This window comes from Hemibagrus wyckioides, linkage group LG08 (assembly GCF_019097595.1).
Source record: "Hemibagrus wyckioides isolate EC202008001 linkage group LG08, SWU_Hwy_1.0, whole genome shotgun sequence".
Taxonomy (NCBI): domain Eukaryota; kingdom Metazoa; phylum Chordata; class Actinopteri; order Siluriformes; family Bagridae; genus Hemibagrus; species Hemibagrus wyckioides.
Genome location: NC_080717.1, coordinates 18731749 through 18756379, shown reverse-complemented (window position 1 = coordinate 18756379; position 24631 = coordinate 18731749). Strand labels below are relative to the sequence as shown.

Sequence of the window (24631 nt, the reverse complement as noted above, 5' to 3'; positions counted from 1 at the left end):
TGCGGTGGAAGAGAGGTAATACAGCAGGAAACGGGACTTTTATTTTGGATTGACGGTGTGTACAGTCTGTACACACAAACGATCAATGGAAAGTTACAGCCTCAAACTACAGAATAAACAGATCAGCCAGGTTTAACGCTGAAAAACAGTGTTAACTAACCAGGTAACTGAGAAAGTCAACACTAAACGGCATGGTTTACAGTCTGAATGACTGACCGCTCTGCTGCTGCTCCAGCTGGTTAGCGGTGTGACACCGGTATGTTTCTGTTGCTGCGTTCAAGAGCTGGATATAAACTGTACAAGATTTCTAATGTAAACACTTACATGTGCATTAACTTTGTTTATTGTGACCTTACACAATCCTGCTAGTTATCTCGAGCGCTGGTAATCAATAATATAATCTTGCTATTAGACTAGCTTAGTTAACTCAGTCTTTCCATATACAGATTTGTTGTGGTCGTCTGGGAAGTCTAGAAAGGTTTATACAGGTCATTAGATAAGAGTGACAACTTGAGTGTTATAACTTGTATGAAAGAGTTATACTAGTCAGCGCCTAACTTTTCAGCTGTAACACTTTACTTACTAACAACAACTCTACTAAGCTCTGCTTTTGTAGCTGCCATGTTTTTTTTCCGTTCATTTCCTCTTGCACTGTTTTACATTTACCTAATATGAATGCCATTTACACTCTATTGAGTGAATACAAGGGGCTGGCGATATCGTAAAATATATCACGATATTTCTGACGATTTTAAGGGTTAATAAAGTCCCAGTAAAATTGACATGTCACATTTACAAGTTCAGTCAGCTGAACTACTTGTTACTGTGTGTGTGTGAGAGAGAGAGTGGAATTGGTCAGTATTGTGAATGAGGGATAATATAAGACATGATAGAACTTTATTAATCACGAAGGAATTTTTTTTGTGCCTGAGACTGCTTCAGATAGCAAGAAAAATAAATATAAATGAAAATAAACGAAATAATCTATATACACTGACCAGGCATAACAATATGACCACCTGCCTTATTGTGTTGATCCCCCTTTTGCTGCCAAAAGACAACAAACTGTGATGCACCTTTCTATCAACAGTAGCTCGTCTGTGGGCCAGCCTTCGCTCCCCACGTGCATCAATGAACCTTGGCTGCCCATGACCCTGTCGCCGGTTCACCACTGTTCCTTCCTTGGACCACTTTTCATAGATACTGACTACTGCAGACCGGGAACACCCCACAAGAGCTGCAGTTTTGGAGATGCTTTGATCCAGTGGTCTAGCCATCACAATTTGGCTCTTCGTCAAACTCGCTCAAATCCTTACACTTGCCCATTTTTCCTGCTTCTAACACATCAACTTTGAGGACAAAATGTTCACTAGCTGGCTAATATATCCCACCCACTAACAGGTGCCATGATGAGGAGATCATCAGTGTTCATTCATTTCACCTCTCAGTGGTTATAATGTTATGCCTGATCGGTGTATACCAATGTATTCATAAATATAAAATGTAAGTGAAAAATAAATGAAATGAAATATTTTGTATATACAAAATGTATTTAAAGTACAAAAAAGGTGCTAGGGAACTAGAACATATCGCACATGGTATGATTTTGCACATGATATATTAACGTACATTGTAATAATTGTGAAATCTTTATACTGTCAGTGAATGTACTGAATTAGATGTAACGCGCAATATCAGTATTATGTTTAAAGCTCTCTTGCTCAGACATTCGGCAGGTGTTTTTTCCTGGTCAGGGTCGTGGTGGATCCAGATGTGAAATACATGCTGGACGGGATGGCCAACCCTAATCCGTGACAGGGTGTGCTGTTATAGGAACAAAATGATGTGATGTTAACACCTGGTACCAAAACAATTCCTTAACAAATAAATGTGTTAAGATAATTAAAGCACAAAGGATTTTACTTTTTGTGTTTAGATTGTACTAAATGGTTTGGAACATCTACAAGACACTTAGTTCCTGCCTCTGTTCTTTTTCTCTTAAATTTGGTTTCACCTGTTAGTGGGTGGGATATATTAGGCAGCAAGTGAACATTTTGTCCTCAAAGTCGATGTGTTAGAAGCAGGAAAAATGGGCAAGCGTAAGGATTTGAGTGAGTTTGACAAGGGCCAAATTGTGATGGCTAGACGACTGGATCAGAGCATCTCCAAAACTGCAGCTCTTGTGGGATGTTCCCGGTCTGCAGTGGTCAGTATCTATGAAAAGTGGTCTAAGAAAGGAACAGTGGTGAACCGGCGACAAGGTCATGGGCAGCCAAGGTTCATTGATGCACATGGGGAGCGAAGGCTGACCTGTGTGATCCGATCCAACAGACGAGCTACTGTTGCTCAAATTGCTGAAGAAGTTAATGCTGGTTCTGATAGAAAGGTGTCAGAATACACAGTGCATGATGGGTCAGGATGGTTTTGACAGCAAAAGGGGGACCAACACATTATTAGGCAGGTGGTCATAATGTTATGCCTGGTCGGTGTATATTGCACTTTTGCACACTGTTAAGAGCTCTGAATTTCTTGTTAGGCTAACCCAGCTCAGTAACTTACAGTGTGCTATTAATTACTGTACAAGATCTTTAAATGATTTTGATAAATTTATCAAAAACTAGGCATGATGTGGTCAAATCATATACACTGACATTTTCCCTGTGTGAACATGTGTATGTGTGTGTGTGTGTGTTCTCATAATTGAACTTTATGCTTTCTTCAGTTCTCGGCAGATTCTCCTGTGGATAAACATTTTCCTAGAAGGGATGTTAGCATGATGCAGCTGGAGGCCCCGCTGCGGCTCTGTCACAACTGTCTTTTGTACTTTAAGTTCTCTCAGCGCCTCCTGTCACTTTCCGCTACACACAGGCAAGTTTGTATTCTTGTGCATAATTTGTGCATTACAAGTGTAAACACTTGCAACTTGTTTTGTTTATCTGATGTCTGTATTTACCTACTGAAAAGTCTGTAGTCTAAATAATACAGCTGTTATCTTTATCAGCAGTCGTCCATGCCGATGTGCTTCGTTGAAGAGCCACTTAATGATGAATGATTCAAAATTATCAACACATGTTTACTTTATGTCGTATTTAAGGCATGGAAAGTTCAGTCAGGTGCAAACTCTCAAACTGTTTGCCGGGTATAAGATATCAGTATGCCAAGACTGTACATTCAAGTAAGAAATGAAAGAAATTTAAAAACCACAAGGCCATAGTTATTTCACATTCAGACAAATCATCTTAATTGTTTTGCTATTAATATAACATTTTTGGTAACCTAAGAAAATAAAGACATTACTCTATAAATTAAGTTAATAACATACACCGATCAGGCATAACATTATGAGCAGGTGAAGTGAATAAGACTGATTTTCTCCTCATCATGGCACCTGTTAGTGTGTGTGATATATTAGGCAGCAAGTGAACATTTTGTCCTCAAAGTTGATGTGAAAGTAGCAGGAAAAATAGGCAAGCGTAAGGATTTGAGTGAGTTTGATGAAGGGCCAAATTGTGATGGCTAGACCACTGGATCAGAGCATCTCCAGAACTGCAGCTCTTGTGGGGTGTTCCCGGTCTGCAGTGGACAGTATCAGGATTATCAGGGTCATGGGCAGCCAAGGCTCATTGATGCAAGGCTGGCCCGTGTGATCCGATCCAACAGACGAGCTACTGTTGCTCAAATTGCTGAAGAAGTTAATGCTGGTTCTGATAGAAAGGGGTCAGATTACACAGTGCATGACAGATCAGGGGTGTTTCGGCAGCAAAAGGGGGACCAACACCAATATGAGGCAGGTGGTCATAATGTTTTGCCTGATTGGTGTATCATTTCTGTCTTATTGCATTTTTTTCCCCCCTTATTTGCATTCTCTCTCTGTCTGTAGGTCGCCTGCAAGTTACTACGACGTTCTAGGGGTTAAACCTGATGCTTCAGTGGATGAAATAAAGAATGCATTTTTTGACAAGTCCAGAAAGGTTCTCCTTCACATTTCCATTTTCCTTAGTCATTTGATAGACATCTAATCCAGAACAATATGCGAAACATTCAGACAGCTACAAATGACTTTAAATACAGAAAGTGTAAGGATTGATATTCTAAAATATTCTATCTGAGATGTTGTTTTGCACGAGTGTTATTATAAGTAGATTTAAACCTAAGTGCATGAACAAGAAAGACAAAGAAGTTCAGAAAACAAAGATGTATTAGAATGCCTGATATAACATGCAGAGAAAAGTAGATGTTATCCGAAGATGGATGTTTTGGGGTTTTAAACAGAAACTAGGAATGCTCTTACTATATATTACCAGATTCTTAGAGTTTCAGTACCTTTAAAAAGCGATTAATGTCATTTATAAATACATTTATTCACTATATACAAGATTTGCAGTATAATTAAATGTTCTCAGTGCTCAGTCATTGCAGCTAAAATAGACCATGGCTGTCATGGCGTCATGTGAACCAAGGTCAGGGTTATCAAGGACAGTGTGTTGTTGTGCAGTTAAAGTGCATCAGGTATCTCTATGGTCACTGTACTGTTCACCACCAGAGGGGTCTGTTTCCTTATAGTGCTGTAGGCATCCCATTTCTCTCAATACTTCTTACACTGTGTACATGCAGGGAGCTTTAAGGTTATCGCTATTGCGCTCTCTATGACTGCCTTAGCTACGTGATTGCCTTGTGGAATATGTTCATGTATGTATAGGTGACATATTTGTGCTAATAATCCAAATATTTCAATTCTGCGCATGACTTTGGTTAATTGGCTAAAGACTTCTATCTTGTTGTAGCCTTTGGATCGCATCCAGTAATTTATGACCACAGGGCAGAGTCAAACATGCTGTTATATAAGGACACAGAGTTGCAGTTGGAGACTGTGTTTGTGAAAGCCAGTTGTTTTGCAGCTGCATCTATGAAATGCTTAGCGCATACTTCGTTCCTGAGGATTATCAACGCAGTGCAGTTTCCAATTTCCCACTTATGCTACAAACAAACATGAAACTAGAGAATATATTAATGTTTGTTTTGGGGTTCTTTTTTTTCGAGAAAAAGTTGTGTTTAGTATTATGTTAACTTTGACAGATCTAATTTGGGAATGTGAGAAGGAAGTTTGCGTGTAATGATGGTAACCGATTAGTTTATATTTGTCTTTGAGCCGGTCATGGTCTCTGCGGGTTCGGAGCAGACATAAGGGTACTTTGTACATGAAGAGGGCGTAGATGAAAAGATGTTAGAGGGGTCCTGCAAAATTAGACTCGTTTGTGAAGTGGCTCAACCCATTCACCATTCTCCAAGTCATGCACTGATTTCTATGTCATTATTTTTGTTGAAAGGTAACACATTTATTAAAACTGCATTTCTGTTTATTCAGCTTCACCCTGACAGTGACCCGTCGAACCCGGGCCTCCATAGTCAGTTTGTTAAGCTGAATGAAGCTTATCGGGTGTTGAGTAAAGAGGGCACTAGGAAGGAGTATGACCTCCAAATGAGATATCACAATTTTGACCAGAGTTTTAGACCCTCCTCCAGATACGCATATGACCCCAGGTAACCCCAGCAATCCTGGTCTCTATGTGTCTGCCTTCATTGAAAAACTTTGACATTTAAATGTGATTTGTGAATGAACTCCAGCTTCTCCGTTCTGTCCCAGTGCTGCTGAGACGACCGAGAATGTGCGATACTGGGAGCAGTTTCGGAATGCTCAGGACTATTCTGAGGAAGATTTGCAGAAGAAGAGGAAGAAGAATCTGCGGCTGGTGGGCTACTGCATCGTCGCCATGCTTCTGAGTATCGGCGCTCATTACTTTGGATTCAGGTAGTGTGAGAAACACAAACCCGATATTTTTTTTTTTTTTTACTAATTTCAAGCTTTAAATGTTTTTATTGGCTGCTAATTTAGCTTCTTTCTAAAAAAAAAATAACCACGAAAAATTATTTGCCAATGGAACACGATTATTTCAAGCTTGTAATGAGTAAGAATATCTTGAAATAGGTTACATAATCTTGGATTTGGTTTATTGTTATCATATACAAGTAAATGTTGGCTAAATTGGACTCTGTTCAAGGTATTCCCACTTGCCAAGATTTAATTTTTTGCAGTGTTGAAGAAGGGAGTGTGTGACATCTGGCAGAGTTAGAACAGATGTGTGAAGCAGAATGGGCAAATATTTGCCAAGCAATCTGGCAGAGTTAGAATAGATATGTCGAAAAGAATGTGTGGGGGAGCGGGCTACGAGGGGACATAATGCAGCGGAGAATCAGAATGGTGTGAAGCAGTTATAATGGCACATTTTGGCTATGCATGTTATTAGAGAGTTCCAATCAGAAATGGAAATGCAAACGTATGTTATTTGCCACTTTTTAACTTGTGGTAATGAATGATGGCCTGTTATACCTGCTGTGCTAATGCCTTGTTTGCTATTCTGATAAACAATTGATTAATCCTGAATGTGATGACAGACTAACTAGTACCGGGAATCCAGACAGGCTCCACAGCATATCCATTAATCTCTCCATTTTGGGTTGTCAGTAGGATCCTAAACAGCTTAAGCATGACAAAGAAAACAAAAGCTTTCGGTGTCATGCATTAAGAACAATATCCAGTTTTTCAAATAAGTAATGCAACATAATAAGGCATGCTCTTAAAGGAAAGTAATCAGTGAAGTGTTTTTATTTTTATTTTTACAACCCATGCCAAAGTGTTCCTCTTACAAAACAATCATAATATTTTGCTTGTTAAAGAACATCCTGTCATGCTTTTTATCCAAATATAGTTATATTTAATGTTGAGGAATGTCCAAGTTAATTCCTGTTATAACATTTGTTTTGTTATAAACTCGCCTGCCTTCTCTTTTTTTTCTTCCTCTTCTCTTCTTTCTTGACAAAAAAATTCCTGAAGATTTTCCAGTAATTTAATGCAAAGTTATCGCTTAACCTCGGACTGTTCTATACCTCTGATACCCGAGTCCAAACATAGTTAAATAAACTTGACTTTACACAAATCTTCACCATTTTACATTACACCTGTGATTAATCTGTTTATGTGAAGCATCATCCATATAAATCCCTAGCTAAGTTGTAACCCTTTTAGAGGCACACTTTAATATAAACCCGTGCTTTGTCTTGCAGCCGAACTACTGTTTTGGAAAATGAATCAGAAATATGAATTCAGGAGCAGCGTGGTCTAAATACATTAACTGTTTAAAACGTCATGAGCATTTATACATATCAACAGTGACAATGGCTGCAGACTTTTATTCTATCATTTCATTTTACGGTGATTTATTTGTTCTAAAGGTTTTTAATATATAAAGTCAGTGTTTACATTTTGATGACCTTGACTAATATTCCTGTACATGTTTTGCTTGTACATTAGTCGCTGAAAGAATATGTGATAATGTTTTTTTTTTTTTTTTTTTTTTTTTTTTTTTTTTTAAGTTTGGTTGAGAGCCTAGATAAATCTCACTAATGTACATTCACTGTCATTTCCTGGTTCCTGTTTTTTATTTATTTATACCTGCTGTAATCTGCTTAATGTTTTTACACCTGGACTGTGACCGAGCTTCACAGACTGACAGTACATCGCTGGCAGGCACGTTACTGCTTTTTAAAAAAATGTTCTTTTCTGCCAGAGAGACACTTTGTGCCTTAACAGTTAATTATGAAAATGTCTGACAGAGTGTGCCAACAAGTGCAACAGTTTTGAGTCCGGATCTCATTCCAGATAGCAAAACTAAGCTTTTGCAGTAAATAAACAAAATGAAATTGCCGAAGATGCGGTCACTGTCCAATAATAACATGTATATAGTAGCAACTGCTCATTCATGCAGTTAACTACTCCGTCAATCATGTCAGCTGTACGATGCATCAAATCATAGTCTTCAGTTAATGTTCATATCAAACTTTGTTACTTTGACCGTGACATGGTCATTGTGTAAGGCAGATTGGTTTTAACTATTTCAGAAACCGACAATCAGATCTTTATACCCAACACTTTTTAGAGTTTACATAGAATGGTGTTAAAGACAGAAACCCTCCAGTAAGCGCTTGGCAGTTCTACAAGCTTTGTAGATAAGAGAGATCAGAGGAGCTGACAGGAAGGCTACTCAGATATTCACTTACTGCAACTTGAATTTTGAGGCAGATGGGCTACAACATCGCCTGGTCTTTTTCCAATCTTTAATTGTCCGTTTCAGTGAGTGCCAACTGTAGCCTCAGATTCATGTTCTTGGCTAACAGGAGTGGAAATCTGTCTGATAATCAGATGTTTTAGCCTCATGATTTGATATAGAAAGCGTTATACAAGATACTGAGATGCCTTTCTGCTCATTCTGGTTGTAAAGAGAGTTATCACAGCCTTTCTATCAGACCACACTGGCTCTTCTTCGCCGAACACTCCCATTAACAAGGCATTGCTACCTGTGAACCCACTGCACACTGGGTGGGTTTTTGTTTGTTTGTTTGTTTGTTTGTTTGTATCATTCTCTGTAAACTCTAGAGACTGTTGTGTGTGAAAATTCTTGCAGCAGTATCTGAAATACTTAAACCAGCATCTCTGGCTCCTTTAACCATGCAACTGAGTCACTGAGATCAAATTTTCCCTAATCTAATGTTTGATGTGAACATGAACTGAAGCTCTTGACCTGTATCTGTGTGGGTTTTATGCACTGTGCTGCTGCCACATGATTTGGCTGATTGGATAACTGTGTGATTTGATCTAGGTGTAAGTGGCCTCTGACTGTGTATGAGGTAAATAAATGGGAACTCCAAAAATGGGATAAATGCATCTTTTTAACACAGTTATTCATTTACTATTTTTTTTAGAAAGCTTGAGGTACTACATAATGACTTCATGGACAAAAAAGATAGTGTCATCACTAAAATCTATAACGAGTCCAAGGAAAGAGCCAGGTATGATGACCAACACACATTAACATGAAGCACATTTACACACAGTTAGATACGGAAACAGTTCGTTTTCTATACGGGATAACACAGGATGTGGCATGCTCGTGTAGGAAAATAATCAGTGTGGTGGTGTGATTAAACCTGATGTGAAGCAGAGATACTCTAACCACTCCAAAGTTGATTATTTTCCTATCAATAGCACATATTGATATGCTTTATTCATCTTATGTGACGGCAATTTGCTAGCAGTTGCTGTTTGTTATTTTATTTAAGAATAATATGCCATACTTTATTTTTTTTAGCCTCTGTTCTATAAATATGTCCTTACTGAAAACTTTATCAATGTGTAACTGTATCAATGTTTACATGTTTTTCTTTAATAAATAACCACAAATCTGTTATTATATGGAGCATCCCTGTGGATTTGCTGCTGCTGTATAACATATTAGACCACACACATTTATATAAACCTAATATACACTGATCAGGCATAACATTATGACCACTGACAAGTGAAGTGAATAACACTGATAATCTCCTCATCATGGCACCTGTTAGTGGGTGGGATATATTAGAAGCAGGAAAAATGGGCAAACGTAAGGATTTGAGCGAGTTTGACAAAGGGACAAATTGTGATGGCTAGACCTTCTCCAAAACTGCAGCTCTTGTGGGGTGTTCCCGGTCTGCAGTGGTCAGTATCTATCAAAGGTATCCTTTAAGTCCTGTAAGTCCTTTAAGTCCTAGAAGTACCCATGAAGGCACCAACTCGCAACTTACAGAACTTAAAGGATGTCCTGCTAACATCTTGGTGCCAGATACCACAGAACACCTTCAGGTATCTGCTGGAGTCCATGCCTTGACGGGTCAGGGCTGTTTTGGCAGCAAAAGGGGGACCAACACAATATTAGGCAGGTGGTCATAATTTTATCAGTGATGGGTGTAAATCTGCCATACTGTCGGAACACCATTAAAGCTGAACTATGTTTTTGTCCATTAACACCTTCCAACCAATCAGATTTATGAATTCACCAGCACTATGGTGTACTTCTGAATAAAATGTTAGAAATCACAGACATTTGCAATAAAAGCAACATATAAATGTGCGTAGCTAATCGTATTTAAAACACATAGCAAGTCATCATGTTTGGTTACATCAGTTGAAATGAGACATTAATAGAATTGTTCTGTTTGATGCAGGGTGAACGGATTTAAGAAGCAACAGGAGATCCTGAGACAGAAACACGCAGAATTTCTGGAGAGATACAACATCCGTCAAAACGGCAAGGAGAAGTAGAATTATCATACAGACATCATGAGTCCTGCACATGGAAGCCGTAGGGAATGGACTGAAGATGCTTCTAGGTTGAAAGCAAATAATAATTGTAATAATAATAATGATCTGCGTCAGATGTTTATGAATACATCCAGAAAACTGATCTATAATTAATTATAAAACATTCAGATGGCTTGATGAGGTGTCTTTTAATTCATTGTTTTGGACTGTTGTATATGGTATATAGTTTTGTCAGGTATGGGCTGCAAATAATGGTCAGTATAGAAACAGGGCTACAAATACCACAACCTCTTATACTATATGACATATAGAATATACAGACACCTGTATGTCCACAGCATGCCTGGATTTCCTGGACGGGATTTTAACTGCACCTGGCTACGGTGTTATGGAAAATAAATGTCAAATCACTGTACACAACACGTGTGTGTGGTATTTTACTGCCTAAGCTAGATTAAAGGACTAATAAAAGGTGCCAGTACTTGCGACAATATTACAGTATTAAGCAGTCCATCGTTTCTGAATCAGTATTTATCAAAGAAGGGACTTTTAGTGATGGTCTGGCTTTGTTGCAGAACTGAAAATAAATGCCTTTCCTCCTAAATTGTTTATGTAAATTGTTCAAACTAACGGTTGAATATTTTTGGGGGGTGCTTTATTCTGATTGGTGCATTTGGCATCTGTTTTGCCCTTGTTATGTACATGACATCTCCAGTCATAGTATAACTATAGACTATATAACTATGTTCTCTGTAATGCTGTCTTCAGCAGCTGTATAAAATAACAAGGAGACTGTCATCTCCAGCTGTTTCGCACTGTTCACCATTAGGAGGAATTGTGTGAAATCAGTGGAGTCTTGCGTGAATCCATTAGCTCACTGGGGTTTGACTGTTGCTGCAAGTGGCGTAATGTTTCTCTGGGACATTTTTTGTTTGCAATTATTTTATTATATCAATTATTATAATTAAATATTATACTGATATTAAATGATGTAGTGTTTTTTTTTTGCATCACTCAACAATTATGAATTATTGCGCTACAGTTTCTGTAATTTCATTATTTCATTTTGTAACTATTACACAGATTTCTTTTCTGTTTTTATGAGATTCTTCTGGATTTTTCTTTGTTTTTATTGCACTAAACCCACATACACACATAATCAACAATCCTAATATGAAGGGCAAGCACCTCTTGAAATGATCTTCTTATCGTAGCATTGTAGCACAGTGGCAAAGCTCTTGCCTTGTTATCAGGAGATGGTGAATTTAAGCCCTGGCTGTGTCATAGCCGTCCGTATCTGGGAGTCTGACAGGGCGTAATTGGCCCTGCTTTCTGGAATATCCTTCCTCTCACCCCTTTCAAGAGAAACACCAGCCTGAGCTTATACTGAACAGAACAGTCTGAAAAGATCCTGGAGGAAGCACATCTTAGCTGTCATCCAACCAGACGGTAGTTGCAGCACCTATAATGAGGAGGGAATTGACATCAAGAAGAATGAAGCAAAGTCTAGTATAAGGGACTGTTTTCTTTTTGAAACAACTCTTTCTACTTTTTGTGTAATATGCCTTTCTCTTCCTTTAATGAGCACTTAAAATTGACATGACCACAACGAAAGCCAGCCAGTAATTGACTGAGCTCTCTTTAATTGCTCATCAGATGTTCATGATTAGGGTGAAAAGGCAAAAAAAAAAGACCAGATGCATAGCTTTTGTAGCTATTACTGGTGCTTCAGTGCCAGGAGATGTGTGGATGTGGGAGAAGAGCCAGCATTGATCTGCACATTGCATGTGAATTCCAGTCTGAGCTTTGTAATTAGTTGCATGGTTACCCATTAGATTGCTATCTGATCTTGGACAGCATATGAAAGTTCAACAGATTAGTTCTGCATTCATACTGCTCGGAAATAACAAAGAATGTGCCACATTTAGGCCAAGACCTGATGGGCTATTTCAGACTTGTGTTGTGGTTCAAATCTGATTTTTACATTAATGTAGAGGAAGGAAAGTGTAACCTCAGAATGTGTACGTAGCCAAAAAGAAAATTCCCGTGTATACAGAGCCTCTCAAACCGAGTATATCAGCTGGACGCAGTAAAAGTGGAAAATGACAAAATAGATGAATTTTACAAATAAAATCAAACAAAACAATTTTGATTTTACAGGAAGAACTGCTGCAGCTCATCAATAGTGTAAATGCCCCTTATAAATGCCCCTTAAGCCTAAATATAAACTAAAACTTGTGTTAACAATTAAATAAATATTGATCCTATTGATTTATTTGTTTCATCTAAAGAGAATACTACTATATTACCATGTGCTGGTAATATGCCACACCATTCTATGTTAATTTTATATTACAGTTTTATACAAATGGCTATACAATCTTGTCTATACACTGATCAGGCATAACATAATGACCCCCTGCCTAATATTGTGTTGGTCACCCTTTTGCTGCCAAAACAGCCCTGACCCATCATGCACTGTGTATTCTGACACCTTTCTATCAGAACCAGCATTAACTTCTTCAGCAATTTGAGCAACAGTAGCTCGTCTGTTGGATCTGATCACACGGACCAGCCTTCGCTCCCCACGTGCATCAATAAGCCTTGACCGCCCATGTCCCTGTCACCGGTTCACCACTGTTCCTTCCTTGGACCACTTTTGATAGATACTGACCACTGCAGTCCGTGAACACCCCACAAGAGCTGCAGTTTTGGAGATGCTCTGATCCAGTCGTCTAGCCATCACAATTTGGCCCTTGTCAAACTCGCTCAAATCCTTACACTCAAATCCTGTACACTCTAATATTTAAGAGAGCACCCATTACCAGCAAGTGATATTACCTGTCACTAACAAATCCTTGTGTGACACCAAAATCACAATCAAATACCCTGATATGCCTGAATATTTATTTTTCAAGAAAAAAAACCCTAATTAATTTGTAATGATTTTTATTAATATTAATATATATTTTATAAAAAATATATATATTTATTTATTGTTATATTTATTATTTAACTCCCTCTTGTTTGTCCTTATTGTACATGTCTAATATCTTCTGGTAAGTGTAATTTAAAATGATAAATCTGCTGACCCTGAGCCACATGTACTTGGTGAACCACAGAATTTCAGCCAACAAGACAGCACTGTGTCCAAGCTTAACAGCAGCAAGCCATTAAACGGAAGCTAATTATATTAACAGGTACAATACCAGAACAGAAATCTCTGCTGCTTAAGCGTTTGTCTCAGATCTTTCCTCTCTGATGGGCAAAAATATCATGGTTTGTTAAAGGAGCATGAGTAAGGGCCAGAACTTATCACCCTGAATTTCTTTTCCAAAACTGAACAATAAATATTTAAGAAATTGGCCAAAAGTCTAGACGATGAAACAGTGAAAATTCCCCAAAGAAATAAGTGTGGTTAGTAGTTGTTACAGTTAGCAATGTACCATGATGTCTGACTTTAACATTACAAATGCTGAATCATATCTCGGCTCGTTTGATTGAGGTGTGGTGCCACCCTTACAAAACCGTACCATACACTTGTTTTTATTTTTAGATAATAATCAGCCTCAACCTTTACTTGTCACTTTCAAGAACTTATCCCAGCTGAAGCACTGCATGTAGGAGATGTGTTCGGGAATGTTCTTGGGCAGATGTTGACACTGTGGGCCTTTTTGCCTTCTGAGCTCCTCAGCTAGGCCATGCTCAGATCTGATAGGCTGATAATGTGCACAGGCCCATATGCAGGTGCACCTTTTTTCTCAGACTGATCTCAGAGATAACAGCTCTCAGGAATGAGTCAGGAGACAGGGACAGGATTCTGAGGGGTATTTTGTGTTGGTCATTAAATGGGCTTATGCTCTGACTATATTGCCCTAAGGCTGATTTGACACGTTTCATCGAGAGTCTGTAGAAACACTGACAAGCTTATTACACACATTTCCAATGACTGATGTTAAGCATAGGATATCAATTCTTGTCTTCTTGTTCTTGTCTGCATTGAGAGGGCCTTCAGGGGGTATTGTGGCATAAAGCTGTTTTGTCACTTACCTCTAGAGAAGATAACAGCCCGCATTCAGTGATCCCCCATGAGGTCTGTGCTCAATATAACCCAAACACGCTTAGTCGTGACGTCGGGGGTCTTCACGTGCAAAGACAATGGGAGGGGTCGCGTTAAGCACTTATGGGTTATGGTGGTAACTTACAGATCAATTTTTTTTAAAGCATATTTTATTACCCTGCATCTGCATTTAGTACAGCTGTTGCAAGAGCCATGGTTTTATAAGGCAATTTCTCACTTGAAAAGCAAACTAGACAAATAAAAGTCTTCAAACTGAACCGAGAGAGTGGGAGTTAATTATTGCTCAGGCGTATGGTGACGGGAGAGGGCATTACACCTGCACCTGCAGATCCACCGAACCAGTAGGCCTATTTGCTCACATTTCCATCCGATTTTTTATTGTACCTATTCGCGATCTTATCACTAATTTTATAGGGCGTAATAAAAAACGGAACGCGTGGTGTGCCTCCGGAGAAACGTCACTGTATAACAGCGTGGCGCTGGGCGCGATTTCACTCGGGACACAGCAGAAGCTCCCGCGAGATGCGTCACGGGAAGCGGCTCTTAAAAGCGAGCACGCGTGTAAGGGGCATGGAAACCGTCCTCTCCGCCTTGAAGGATTTAACCGTTCTGGATGGATTTTTTCACCTTGGAGTAACACACAGGGGGGTATTACAGTAAGCTGTATATCCCCTAGTAATATTCAGACTACCCGGTGGCCTATATCTCTCTGAGGGTTCTTGTAACGGGTTTCTGTCTATAAGGCTGTGCTTTCTTCTCGCACTAGCCGGTAAATGTGATCTGTGGAATTATAACGGCGCACGCAACCTCCTCGGTGTGCACACTGACTGGACATTCGCTTGGATTGCTTGCTGACTGGAGGTCGCCGAGACACGGGACTAGTTTCTATGACAAAGAGCCGAGGGGCATCCGCGTGTCGCTAACGGTTAATTAAATCTCCTGTGGCAAAAAAAGAGGGGTTGATGGTCTGGGCGATCCCCGCGTGTAAACGTCCCAAATTTGTGATTTTGTAATGATCCCTCCGGTTTTTGAAGACTTACATAGCGCATTATCATGGTCCTCGCTTTCGGGGACTCATTATAAAATTGTGAAAGGAGAAAAGTAACCAGGACTGCAATCAAGGAACCGAGGATCGGGCTCTATAATTTAGAGAACTATTTTGGACTTACTTGGCGAACAGCAACAATGGGCACAACGCTACAAGTTATTTTCGGCATGTTTCACTTCGTCTCACTCGCCGGAATGCCAACGCACTGTGCCAGGGCACCGGTAAGATCACTAACAATCACTGCTGGGGTGTAAACTGTAAAGTTTATCACAGGTTACTGTTATAAATGCTTCTGCTGGTTCTACCACTTACACAGTCTGATATCTGATATCATGTTTAAGCCACGAGCGCTCCTTATTGCCTCACTGAAATCACTTTGGTATCAAAAGGAAATTCTATTCAAGTCTTTACAGTGCTTTGGATTTTACTGCGCCTGAGTTAATCCTGAATACTTTCCCCCCCCACCAGACCATTTACGATGATGTGCTGTTTGGATAACCTCACGGTCATTGGCGTTTGCCATCTCAAAGGTTGTGCATTTTTGAAAGGAGCATGTCGCGCGCAAACTATATGCGCATTAGCTCACTTTTTTAATGAGCCCATAGTCTATTATACACTCTAGGTAAAGCAGGGTAAACGTTACCGCTGGATGTCTTCCACTGGAACACGTTGGTTAACGACCCTGAAAACGTGTTTGTGCTTTTTTACCTAGCGCGCTGAGGAAGTGAAATTAGAGCTGAAAGGTTGTGTGTGTGTTGCTTCCTGCGTGGTCGTGCGTCAGTGCTGCCTAACTAGAAGAGACGGTGTGATTCTGGGTACTCTGTCGGTCTACGTGAAATGGGTGCTGTGCTTTATGGCAGCATCAAGCCACTGCAGAATGATTTTAGAGGTCGATCTGTCTCGTCTTCATTCTAAAGACACCAGTGACTAATTAAGCTTTATTTATTTGTCTACAGTTGTTTCATTATTCTTAATATTCTCATGTGACTTTTTGTCTTCTGACTGACATTATTATTAACTGTGACTGAGGTTCAAAATAGCCATCTTATAAAGCTTATGTAGTGGGCAGATTATGACATCTCTGTTGTTGTTGTTGTTGTTGTTTCTTACACTTAGACACATCTAATGAATCAGGTTAATGATGTAAGAGTTAATCACAGTGTTATCACCAAGTAATGTCAATGGTGATGTCATCCAGTATCCACGTGTGACTTTTTTTTTTTTAATGCAGTCTGGCCAGCTTTTGAGATATTTGCACACCTGCCACGAAACTAAACAGAAGGAGTGTTCTGTGTTTCAAGGTCTTTCATTGGCACGTCCGCTCGTCTGTGTGAGGATGGCATGGCTGGCAGACAAACCGTGGGTTGAGGCACTCAGAGAGAGCTGCAGGCCCTGAGACGATGTGCAGGAGATCAAAGAGTGTTAGAGAGGGGACTGACAATGCCAAAACCGAGCTGCTGCTGCTGCTGCATGAGCTGGCAGGACTGACATGATCATTCTTTGTGTATGTGGGTGGGATTGTGTGGCCGTGCCAGCCATTCTGCCCATCCAAGTCTTGGTGGCCACATTTAACAATGACTCTAATACAAAATAAGGGAAATTGACCGATATTTCAGTCTCTTTGTAACTTAGCACCTTCATGCACTTTTTTAGATTCCACATTGCACCAAATTTCAGTAATTTGACAGAAAACATAATTATCAAGTTCATAGAGATATTGTTATATGTTTGTATCCATTTACAGTATATAAATGAACATGCAAGCACTTTACAGCACCACTTTAGGACTGTTAGACATACACGAGATGCACATTCATTTACTCAAAAACATCCCCCAACTCGGGCAAAGGCAAACTGCACTTTAATGTGTATGCATGTCTGTGTATGTGTGTTGTAGTGCAAAGTCTGCTCTAACTAACTGTGACCTTGTACCAGTGTGTGTGTATCCAACAGTACTGAGGGGCGTGTTCATGTGAACAAGCACTAACTTCCTGTTCTTGTCTTACCCCACACCAATACATGGGATCAATGCAACACAATCTCTGATTGACAAATTCATCCGAATGGATATAATGTAAAAATGTATAAATAATTCAATATAATGAATTATATTGAAATCACGACTGACGAAATCTTGCCTTCTTTATCGGGACACAGTTCTACCACCATTTTTGGCATCTGTCCTCTGTTAATTGTTTTTTAAATTCGCAATTGGGTAATCAAACTGATGTATGAGGTATGAGCTGGCATTTTTAGCATTGACCAGGCAGTGTGTGGTTTTCTGGGATGTCCGTGTTAGGAACCACGAATGAACGCACTTTTATTAGTGTTAAAATCACCCTTAAACATTTGTCCAGATAAAAGAAAATTTTTACTTTAGTTTTTGAATAGCTTTGGTAATTTGTCTTATTTTTGTTATTCTTTACATTCCTTCTAGCGTATTTTACACTGTCTTTTGTTTAATTTTTCTCTCTCTTTTTACTTTATTCTATTTTTACATGGCTAATATATTGGTATAAAGTACAGCACATTTTCATTTTACTGGACATGCAGCTTGAATTCCTGTTATTGTTGCTGTCTGTACTTATTGTATGTTATGTCTGACTGAATGTGTGTCTTCTCTTCCAGCTCGCTCAATGGCAGCCCAATCAGAGTCACGAATCAGGACAAGGTACACATCTTTATTCAGAATATCATGAACTTTGTATGTTTGAGACGTGAGAGGTACATCTTTCATGTGTATTGTTTTGAGCAAAAATTTTGCACTTGCCATTCTTTTCACTATCCTCTTTATAGACATTCTTTTTGAAATTAATCACAATAAAACATAAAGTGCATGTCAGTCTTGAACTTAATCATCACCCGGTTAAGACACACTCTTAGTCCAAGTCATATTTCACTACTGACCACGCTGACTACATTTTCTCTCTCCTTTCAGTGGTTAGATGGATGGATGTGTACGAAAGGAGCAGCTGCCAGCCGAGAGAGACGTTGGTGGAGGTGTGGCAGGAGTTCCCGTGGGAGACGCATCACCTCTTCCTGCCATCGTGTGTGTCAGTGAAGCGTTGTGGTGGCTGCTGCGGTGACGAGGCTCTTCAATGTGTGCCCTCACACACGGATACGCTCACCATGGAGGTAACCCCCCCCTTCACACACACACACACCATTAACCACTCTGGCTGATTACCAAACACAAACATCTACATGCTATACTGACTCACAGCTTTATATAAAAACACATATTATTATGAGGATACATACTATATTCTTTCTTTTATAAGTCAGTGCTTTCACTATAGAGGCACACTGCAAGTCAAAGGTTTATTAAAAGCAAGTTCACTTGTTTGTTGAAGCTATTGCTGTAAGACTATAAGTTACTGTAATTCTTACAGCATCAGCATTACCTCTAATGCAAATATATGTTTGATTAGTCTGACCCAGTTAGATCTCGCTGTCTCATTATACTACCACCTGTTTCTTTTCTAACTGTCTGACTCCAGCATATTTAACTTGAACCCATTTCTTGACGTTGTAACAGACAGATGCTGATACAGAATGTTCAGTACATCAGAACTACACGAACAAGGAAAAATGTTTTAAGACACATGGTCAGTAGTCTATACTCACGAGGCCTTGATTTGAAAATGACTTAAGGTCTAGTCTCTAGAAAACATGGATAAGCATTAAGCACTTAAGACCTTATGCACAGTAATATCAATATATTGTATACAAATGCCATAAATGTGTAGATAAAATAGACAAAGTGTTCTGTTACAGGCACCCACACACCAACTGTCCCTACCCAAAGTGAGATCTCAAAATCTCACTCAATATGCTGGAAACAAAAGTGTGTTTGAAAAGAGACATACGCAGCATGAGGCATTCATACATATTTAGGACAGAGTCTACTGTGTAATAGATATTGCTGGATTGGACTCCAGTCACGTACTGTTTTGAGAGATTGAAGGATAAAAGATAGAGTCATTAATATGCAGAGCTTTGTGTGTGTGTGTGTGTGTCGGTGTGTCCTAATGCTGTTTCTTGCAATCCCCACAGCTTATGAAAACTACATACATGAAGCACGAACTTGTGCAGTTGCCCTTCGTAGAACATAGGCAGTGTGAGTGCAGGTGAGCCGCATGTTCAAACACACCTATATGTTATCCGTTTATCAGCTGACTGAGAAATGAACCTGCAGTAAACTTTTTCAGATACTATTTTTAGTGACTTTTAATAAAATGTCGAATGCAAAACATACTCTGGAATGCTATGCATGATTTCACATCCTAGATTATCAAGCAAAAATGCATGAAAAGGTTTTGAATAGCAAAGCAGAGAGTTCAGCATGGTCACATGGTGAATTCCCCCTCTCTCTCTCTCTCTCTGACTCCAGCACATGCATAAATACCTTCTGTCCCTATAGAAGCCAATTCGCATAATGTCAGGGGGGGAAAAAAAGAGTAGCCCTAAAAGCCCCTTTTTTCTGGCGTCCTGCCGAGCTCTGTGTATTGGGTCTTTATTGGGTCATTTTGTACAATTCACATTAAAATCTCTTTCAGGGCTCAGGGTTTAGGATTAGGGTCAGCTGAGCGAGCAGAGCTGAGCGTTCAGAAAGATCATTTACATTTAGTCCTCATGCTTTTCTTCCGTTGGAAAATGAGGCTTCACACAGTCACCACACTGAAGCCATCAAACGCACTATTAACGTTTCTCGACGTTTCTCAACGATTTTTCTTTTATTCCAGTATGTGTTGAGTGCTAGGGTTCAACCACCTAAGCAGTTAAAGCCAGCTTGTTAGTAGTTTCTGAACTCTAGTCTTAGGAGTGTAAGGAGTCTTATCTCCTCGTATTAATTCGTCATTGTGTTTTTTTTTTCCTCCAGGCCAAAAGCAGATCTTCACACGGAGCCAACCAGGTAAATGGTCTGTCTACGTGAGCAAGTGCATGCGTGTTTGCACATAGACTTGTGTATGTAGGGCATTACGTAACATTAGCCATTTACCGTTTAATTATTTCCCCTTTCTCTCTGTGTGTGTCTATTGGACTCAATGATGCTGGCTGAAACGGGGAACTGAATGCTCAGCTAATGTAGTGAGCAAAAGCACCCTATGTTCTGACCTGCCTAGTCCTATCTCATTTCTCAATTCAACACATGCACTCTGGCCAACTATACCAAAGGAATAGTGTAACAGAGTTAAATAAGCCTCTGTAGCCAATGATCAAGGAGTTTTTCCTTGCCACCCTCAATGCTGGCTTGTTCATTAGGGATACATATGTAAATTTAAATCATATATATCCTGTATTTATATATTTCTATATAGCTTTGTGACAATGTTCATTTTTAAAAGTGCTATATGAATAAGCCATATGAATTTAATTGAATTATGAAGCCTATTATAAATACATATTGACTGTTAATTTGATCATATAATTAAGAATTTTTCCTACTGATGATATGGCAAAAGGACAGAAATTAAAGTCTTACAATACTTGTGCACTGTCCTATAGCAGTATAGCAGTCTTGCTTACTTCCTTAGCCACTTTCAGGTTTTTATTGTTATCTCTATCAGTTTTAGGTAAGAAAATCATTACTTTATTTAGCTATAGCTGTTATAAAACTGAACTGTCGTGGAGTTGATGTGGCAAGAAGTGTTTAGGGGCTTCACTCCTTAGGATTTCTCTTAGCCCTCTGTGTGAGGGTCTGTGCATGTGTGGTGTGTGTGTGTGTGTGTATGTGTGTGTGTCCAGCTGGCCCGTGTCTACAAAGCTGGATGCAAGTCAGAACCTAGAACTCCTTCTGAGTTGTGAAACAGAACATTCATTTTGTTGCTTAATTAGGCCACTGGCCCCCCGAGAACTCCCGAAAAGAAAACGAGGAATCACAAGAAATAAGAACGAATGTCACATGATACTCAAATCTGTCATTGTGAGGCATAAGGCCTGTTTGTAGCAATGACCGCGATACCATTTAGCACAGGGTAGAGTCTTTGTTGTCGCATGGAACTTTACACTAACTGAACTAATCGATCTCTGTCCCTGTCTTACAGGCAAGATCCACGACCGACGCGGAAAGGGAGGAAAAGGGAGAGGGGAAAACCAAAGCGAAAGAAACATGTTAGGATAAAACCGCCGTAAGTTCCTTTGTTATGATTTCAGCTTCATTAATCCATCATTTAAAGCAGACTAAAGGATCATCTTAGATTTCTCAACTTTATGTCAAACCAGTGCTTTAATCTGCTGCCAGGATTTAAATAAAGGATTTTATATATTACGACATACGTCTAACACTTTTGGTTTCGACACATGCCGCACTGCATGTACACACCCAGATACCAATTAATTCAGTTCTTAAAGAATTAATTTAAGAGATTTTTCTTCTCCCCCTTTTTATTCCTCTATCATATGCATGGAAAGGGCAAGCAGAGGGCATTTTCTTTTGGATCGCCTCTCCCTCTCTGCTATCCATCATTCAGCAGGCCATGGATAGAGTCAGTGGCAGGTGTGAAATTAGGATAATTTGTGGGCCAGAAATCCCCCTCCCCATCCCCCATTGTGGCTTCTCAACTCCTTAAACACATCCACTCATTCAAAGACAGATTTCCTCCTTAATTAACTCACTCAGCTGTAGATTTCCTCCTCTCCCTTTTTCGGTTAACTCGGCAGTCGCATCAGTCTAAAGGCATTATTAAAAGCATTATACGTTAGAAGCATTATTAATAGGATACTACACAGCCTCTGTGTGCTCTTTTAGCATCCTAAGCGTTGCATGCCTGGGAGACTCTGGGCTGAGAGGATAAAGAGAGATTCAGACAGGTGGAATATATTATTAAAAGTCTATAATGCTTCAGCATTAGACAAGAAAGTGTGCGTTTTATCATGAAAGAAAGCAGAGTGTCTAAATCCAACTTACTTTTGATCAAATAACTACAAAGCATGGCCTCGAGTGGATTTTGTAAGCAGTGACAAAAACAATATCATAAAATCCAGTGTTGCAGGAGTAATTTAATTTACTTGTAATAATATTCGCAATAAACAATCCGTCTGCTGCTGTCTGATAACAAGCCAAGCGACATTACACACAAAGATAAGGGTATTCTGTGGACATAACAAAAGTTTAGTGATTAGAATTATTATTTATATTAATTGATGGTACACAACTTGAACATTTTTGCACTTTTCTTTATTGGCATTACCCTAGCAAGTATCCAGCATCTCAACTCTACATCTCATCTTACTGTAGGTACCAATATATTTGTAGAGATGGTTCACTTGGAATTCAGTTGCAAATCACAACCATAAATGTGTATATCAAGTAAATTCCAATGCTTTAGATGCTGTTTTATTACGTTATTTTTAACTGTTTTGAAATATCATATCATCTTTGTCTGTCCTAATAGTACTCCAGCACCTACAACACCTGCACCTCCTGCTCTCCCAACTAGCATTTTCCCTTCTCGCCTTGCCGAAGAGCAATGTCCGCCCTGCCCGATGCGCAGAATGACATCACAGCCACCTACGTGCGAGTGTATATGCAGCCTAAGGGAGGTGAGCTGCACCAAGAGAGGCAAAAGGCTCAACCAGCACAGATGCAGGTACACGTGTCCTACTTTTGTTCTGCCACTGCTGCGCTAAATCATTACCCCTTTGGCATGTCAGTCTTTTTTATTCCTCGTTTTTGCTTTTATTTCAGATGTGAGGCCATAAGAGTATAATGAAACGAGGGGTCCTTCCTTCCTTCCCTTGTTACAAGCACTGTAACTTCAACATCCATCTTTCGAGACAGTGTCTTTATCGTGGAGTTGTAGAGCAGGAGTCACCTCAACAAGAGTAGCAGAACCTCCTGCCTCCCTGCTACACACCTCTTCACATTTAGTGCAGTATTAGATGCATGTAATCAGCTCGGTATCCGTGTCCCAGTATTGGTGTGTGTATACCGTGTGTCTCCAGATTCTCATCACTAAACCCCCTGAAGCATCATGCTGCAATGGGCTGGATAGCCAATCATGCATTGTGGCACAAGCTGCTTGTGGAGTCACAGGAAAAGCATGTTGCATTCAAGTGGACTGGATTGTTGTGCTAATCCGTGCTACTACTCAAAATCTAATAATAGAGCTAATAGATCCATCACCCCCACAAGACATTTGAAAAAATGTCACTGGTTGGCAAGGCTTCACTCATGTGACTGTTTGACTCATCTGGAAGCTGGAATTATTGATGTTTAAATAACTGGGGTCATCTTTTTTTCTTTTTTTTTTAAAGAAACCCCAAAACTTTGCCAAAAAAAAATCCCAATGTCCTAAAGTAGGTTGCAGGACGTTCAATCGTTAGGACGTTTTCCATCTGTTCTGGGCATATCCATGTGCTGTGACTGATAGAGAGACTGGTATTGAGATGTACTGAATGGATGGATGGGCGTCTGTGTGGTCTGAGTATAGAAAGATAAGGATCTCTGTGACAGGCCTGATTTATTCTCAGCCTCCATAAGCCCATCACGTGGCCTCCAGGACTGTATCAATGAGTCTTATTGTGTTTGTTTGATTTGCTTTTTGTCTGGCGCTTTCCTTTGGGAATAAATGAGACTTTCCCTCAGGCCAGTCAGTGAGGGGAATGTCAATAGTAAAGAAACCTGGCTATATTCCACTGCTGATTCCAGCACACAAACACACAAACACGCATACAAACACACAACAAACTTTCTCTCTCTCTCTTTCTTGGTCACACGCACACATACACACACACACTGTCTTAATTTACTTAATTACTTATCTTGTATTTGGAATTTCCCATGTTTCTACCTCTGTCTTTTTGTAATTCTCTCTCTCTCTCTCTCTCTCTCTCTCTCTCTCTCTTTCTCTCTCTCTCACATACATAACAGGTGATAATAAGCTTTTCTTTATTAATACTAAGAGAAGAATTAAAATTTATTTTACATTTATATCACTATATTCAGTTGTTATGTAAGTCTTAGTAATAATATTGTAGCCTTATGTGGTTCATTTATATAAAAAACAAACAAAAAACAAACAAACAAAAAAAAGACCAAGTTGTAATGGTGCCTTTGTTGTTTTGTGTTCTGTTAAGCTGTCTTAAAGCATCGGCCTGGGTGGCCTGCTACGGACACATTCTCTGCCACAGCATGCATCTATCTGAGGGTCTGTGTTTAGTTCGAACAAAGGGGCAAAAATTAAAAAAAAAAAAAGAACAGCCCCGTAGCAGAGAGGGCACATCTGTTAAATCAATCAAAACATCAAATGTCAGCACTGATATAAACCATCTGAGATGATTATTTGTTAGTTTAAAGATCTGT

The 24631-nt window shown here is 39.4% G+C and overlaps 2 protein-coding genes and 1 long non-coding RNA gene across 7 annotated transcripts; 2 read left to right on the top strand and 1 right to left on the bottom strand.

Annotated features, from left to right (window-relative positions):
• The first annotated feature begins 32 nt into the window (after window positions 1-32).
• Window positions 33-11182, top strand: dnajc4 (DnaJ (Hsp40) homolog, subfamily C, member 4). Of its 2 annotated transcripts, none has more exons than XM_058396226.1 (7): window positions 33-163; window positions 2723-2868; window positions 3881-3971; window positions 5366-5541; window positions 5645-5809; window positions 8818-8904; window positions 10099-11182. In XM_058396226.1, the coding sequence occupies exons 2-7, from the start codon at window positions 2774-2776 to the stop codon at window positions 10193-10195; spliced, it is 711 nt and encodes a 236-aa protein (XP_058252209.1). In that variant the 5' UTR covers window positions 33-163; window positions 2723-2773; the 3' UTR covers window positions 10196-11182. The 2 variants fall into 2 exon arrangements, with proteins under 2 accessions (XP_058252209.1, XP_058252208.1); XM_058396225.1 differs by having other exon boundaries at window positions 63-256.
• Window positions 11183-11236: 54 nt separating this feature from the next.
• On the bottom strand, window positions 11237-16085 carry LOC131357320 (uncharacterized). Its single transcript, XR_009205248.1, has 3 exons — window positions 15968-16085; window positions 14246-14336; window positions 11237-11657 (listed from the first exon to the last, which is right to left on the bottom strand). It is a non-coding gene; the product is annotated as an uncharacterized LOC131357320 (long non-coding RNA).
• vegfba (vascular endothelial growth factor Ba) lies at window positions 14624-23949 on the top strand. 4 transcript variants are annotated; one of them, XR_009205247.1, is made up of 9 exons: window positions 14624-15545; window positions 17953-17995; window positions 18263-18459; window positions 19381-19454; window positions 20207-20239; window positions 21372-21455; window positions 22523-22560; window positions 22722-22916; window positions 23015-23949. XR_009205247.1 is itself a non-coding variant. In XM_058396222.1 (8 exons), the coding sequence occupies exons 1-8, from the start codon at window positions 15462-15464 to the stop codon at window positions 23034-23036; spliced, it is 732 nt and encodes a 243-aa protein (XP_058252205.1). In that variant the 5' UTR covers window positions 14624-15461; the 3' UTR covers window positions 23037-23949. The 4 variants fall into 4 exon arrangements, 3 of the variants coding, with proteins under 3 accessions (XP_058252205.1, XP_058252207.1, XP_058252206.1); XM_058396222.1 differs by lacking the exon at window positions 22523-22560; XM_058396224.1 differs by lacking the exon at window positions 23015-23949 and having other exon boundaries at window positions 22527-22560; window positions 22722-22903.
• Window positions 23950-24631: the final 682 nt, after the last annotated feature.

What these genes read in the sequence shown, in the direction of transcription:
- vegfba (XM_058396222.1), top strand. Translation starts at nt 15,462, where the DNA reads ATGGGCACAACGCTACAAGTTATTTTCGGCATGTTTCACTTCGTCTCA. An exon ending in CGGATACGCTCACCATGGAG is followed by an intron (nt 18,460 to 19,380) that starts GTAACCCCCCCC and finishes CAATCCCCACAG; the next exon opens with CTTATGAAAACTACATACAT. An exon ending in CATGTTAGGATAAAACCGCC is followed by an intron (nt 21,456 to 22,721) that starts GTAAGTTCCTTT and finishes CTGTCCTAATAG; the next exon opens with TACTCCAGCACCTACAACAC.
- dnajc4 (XM_058396226.1), top strand. Translation starts at nt 2,774, where the DNA reads ATGATGCAGCTGGAGGCCCCGCTGCGGCTCTGTCACAACTGTCTTTTG. An exon ending in AGATACGCATATGACCCCAG is followed by an intron (nt 5,542 to 5,644) that starts GTAACCCCAGCA and finishes GTTCTGTCCCAG; the next exon opens with TGCTGCTGAGACGACCGAGA. An exon ending in GCTCATTACTTTGGATTCAG is followed by an intron (nt 5,810 to 8,817) that starts GTAGTGTGAGAA and finishes TATTTTTTTTAG; the next exon opens with AAAGCTTGAGGTACTACATA.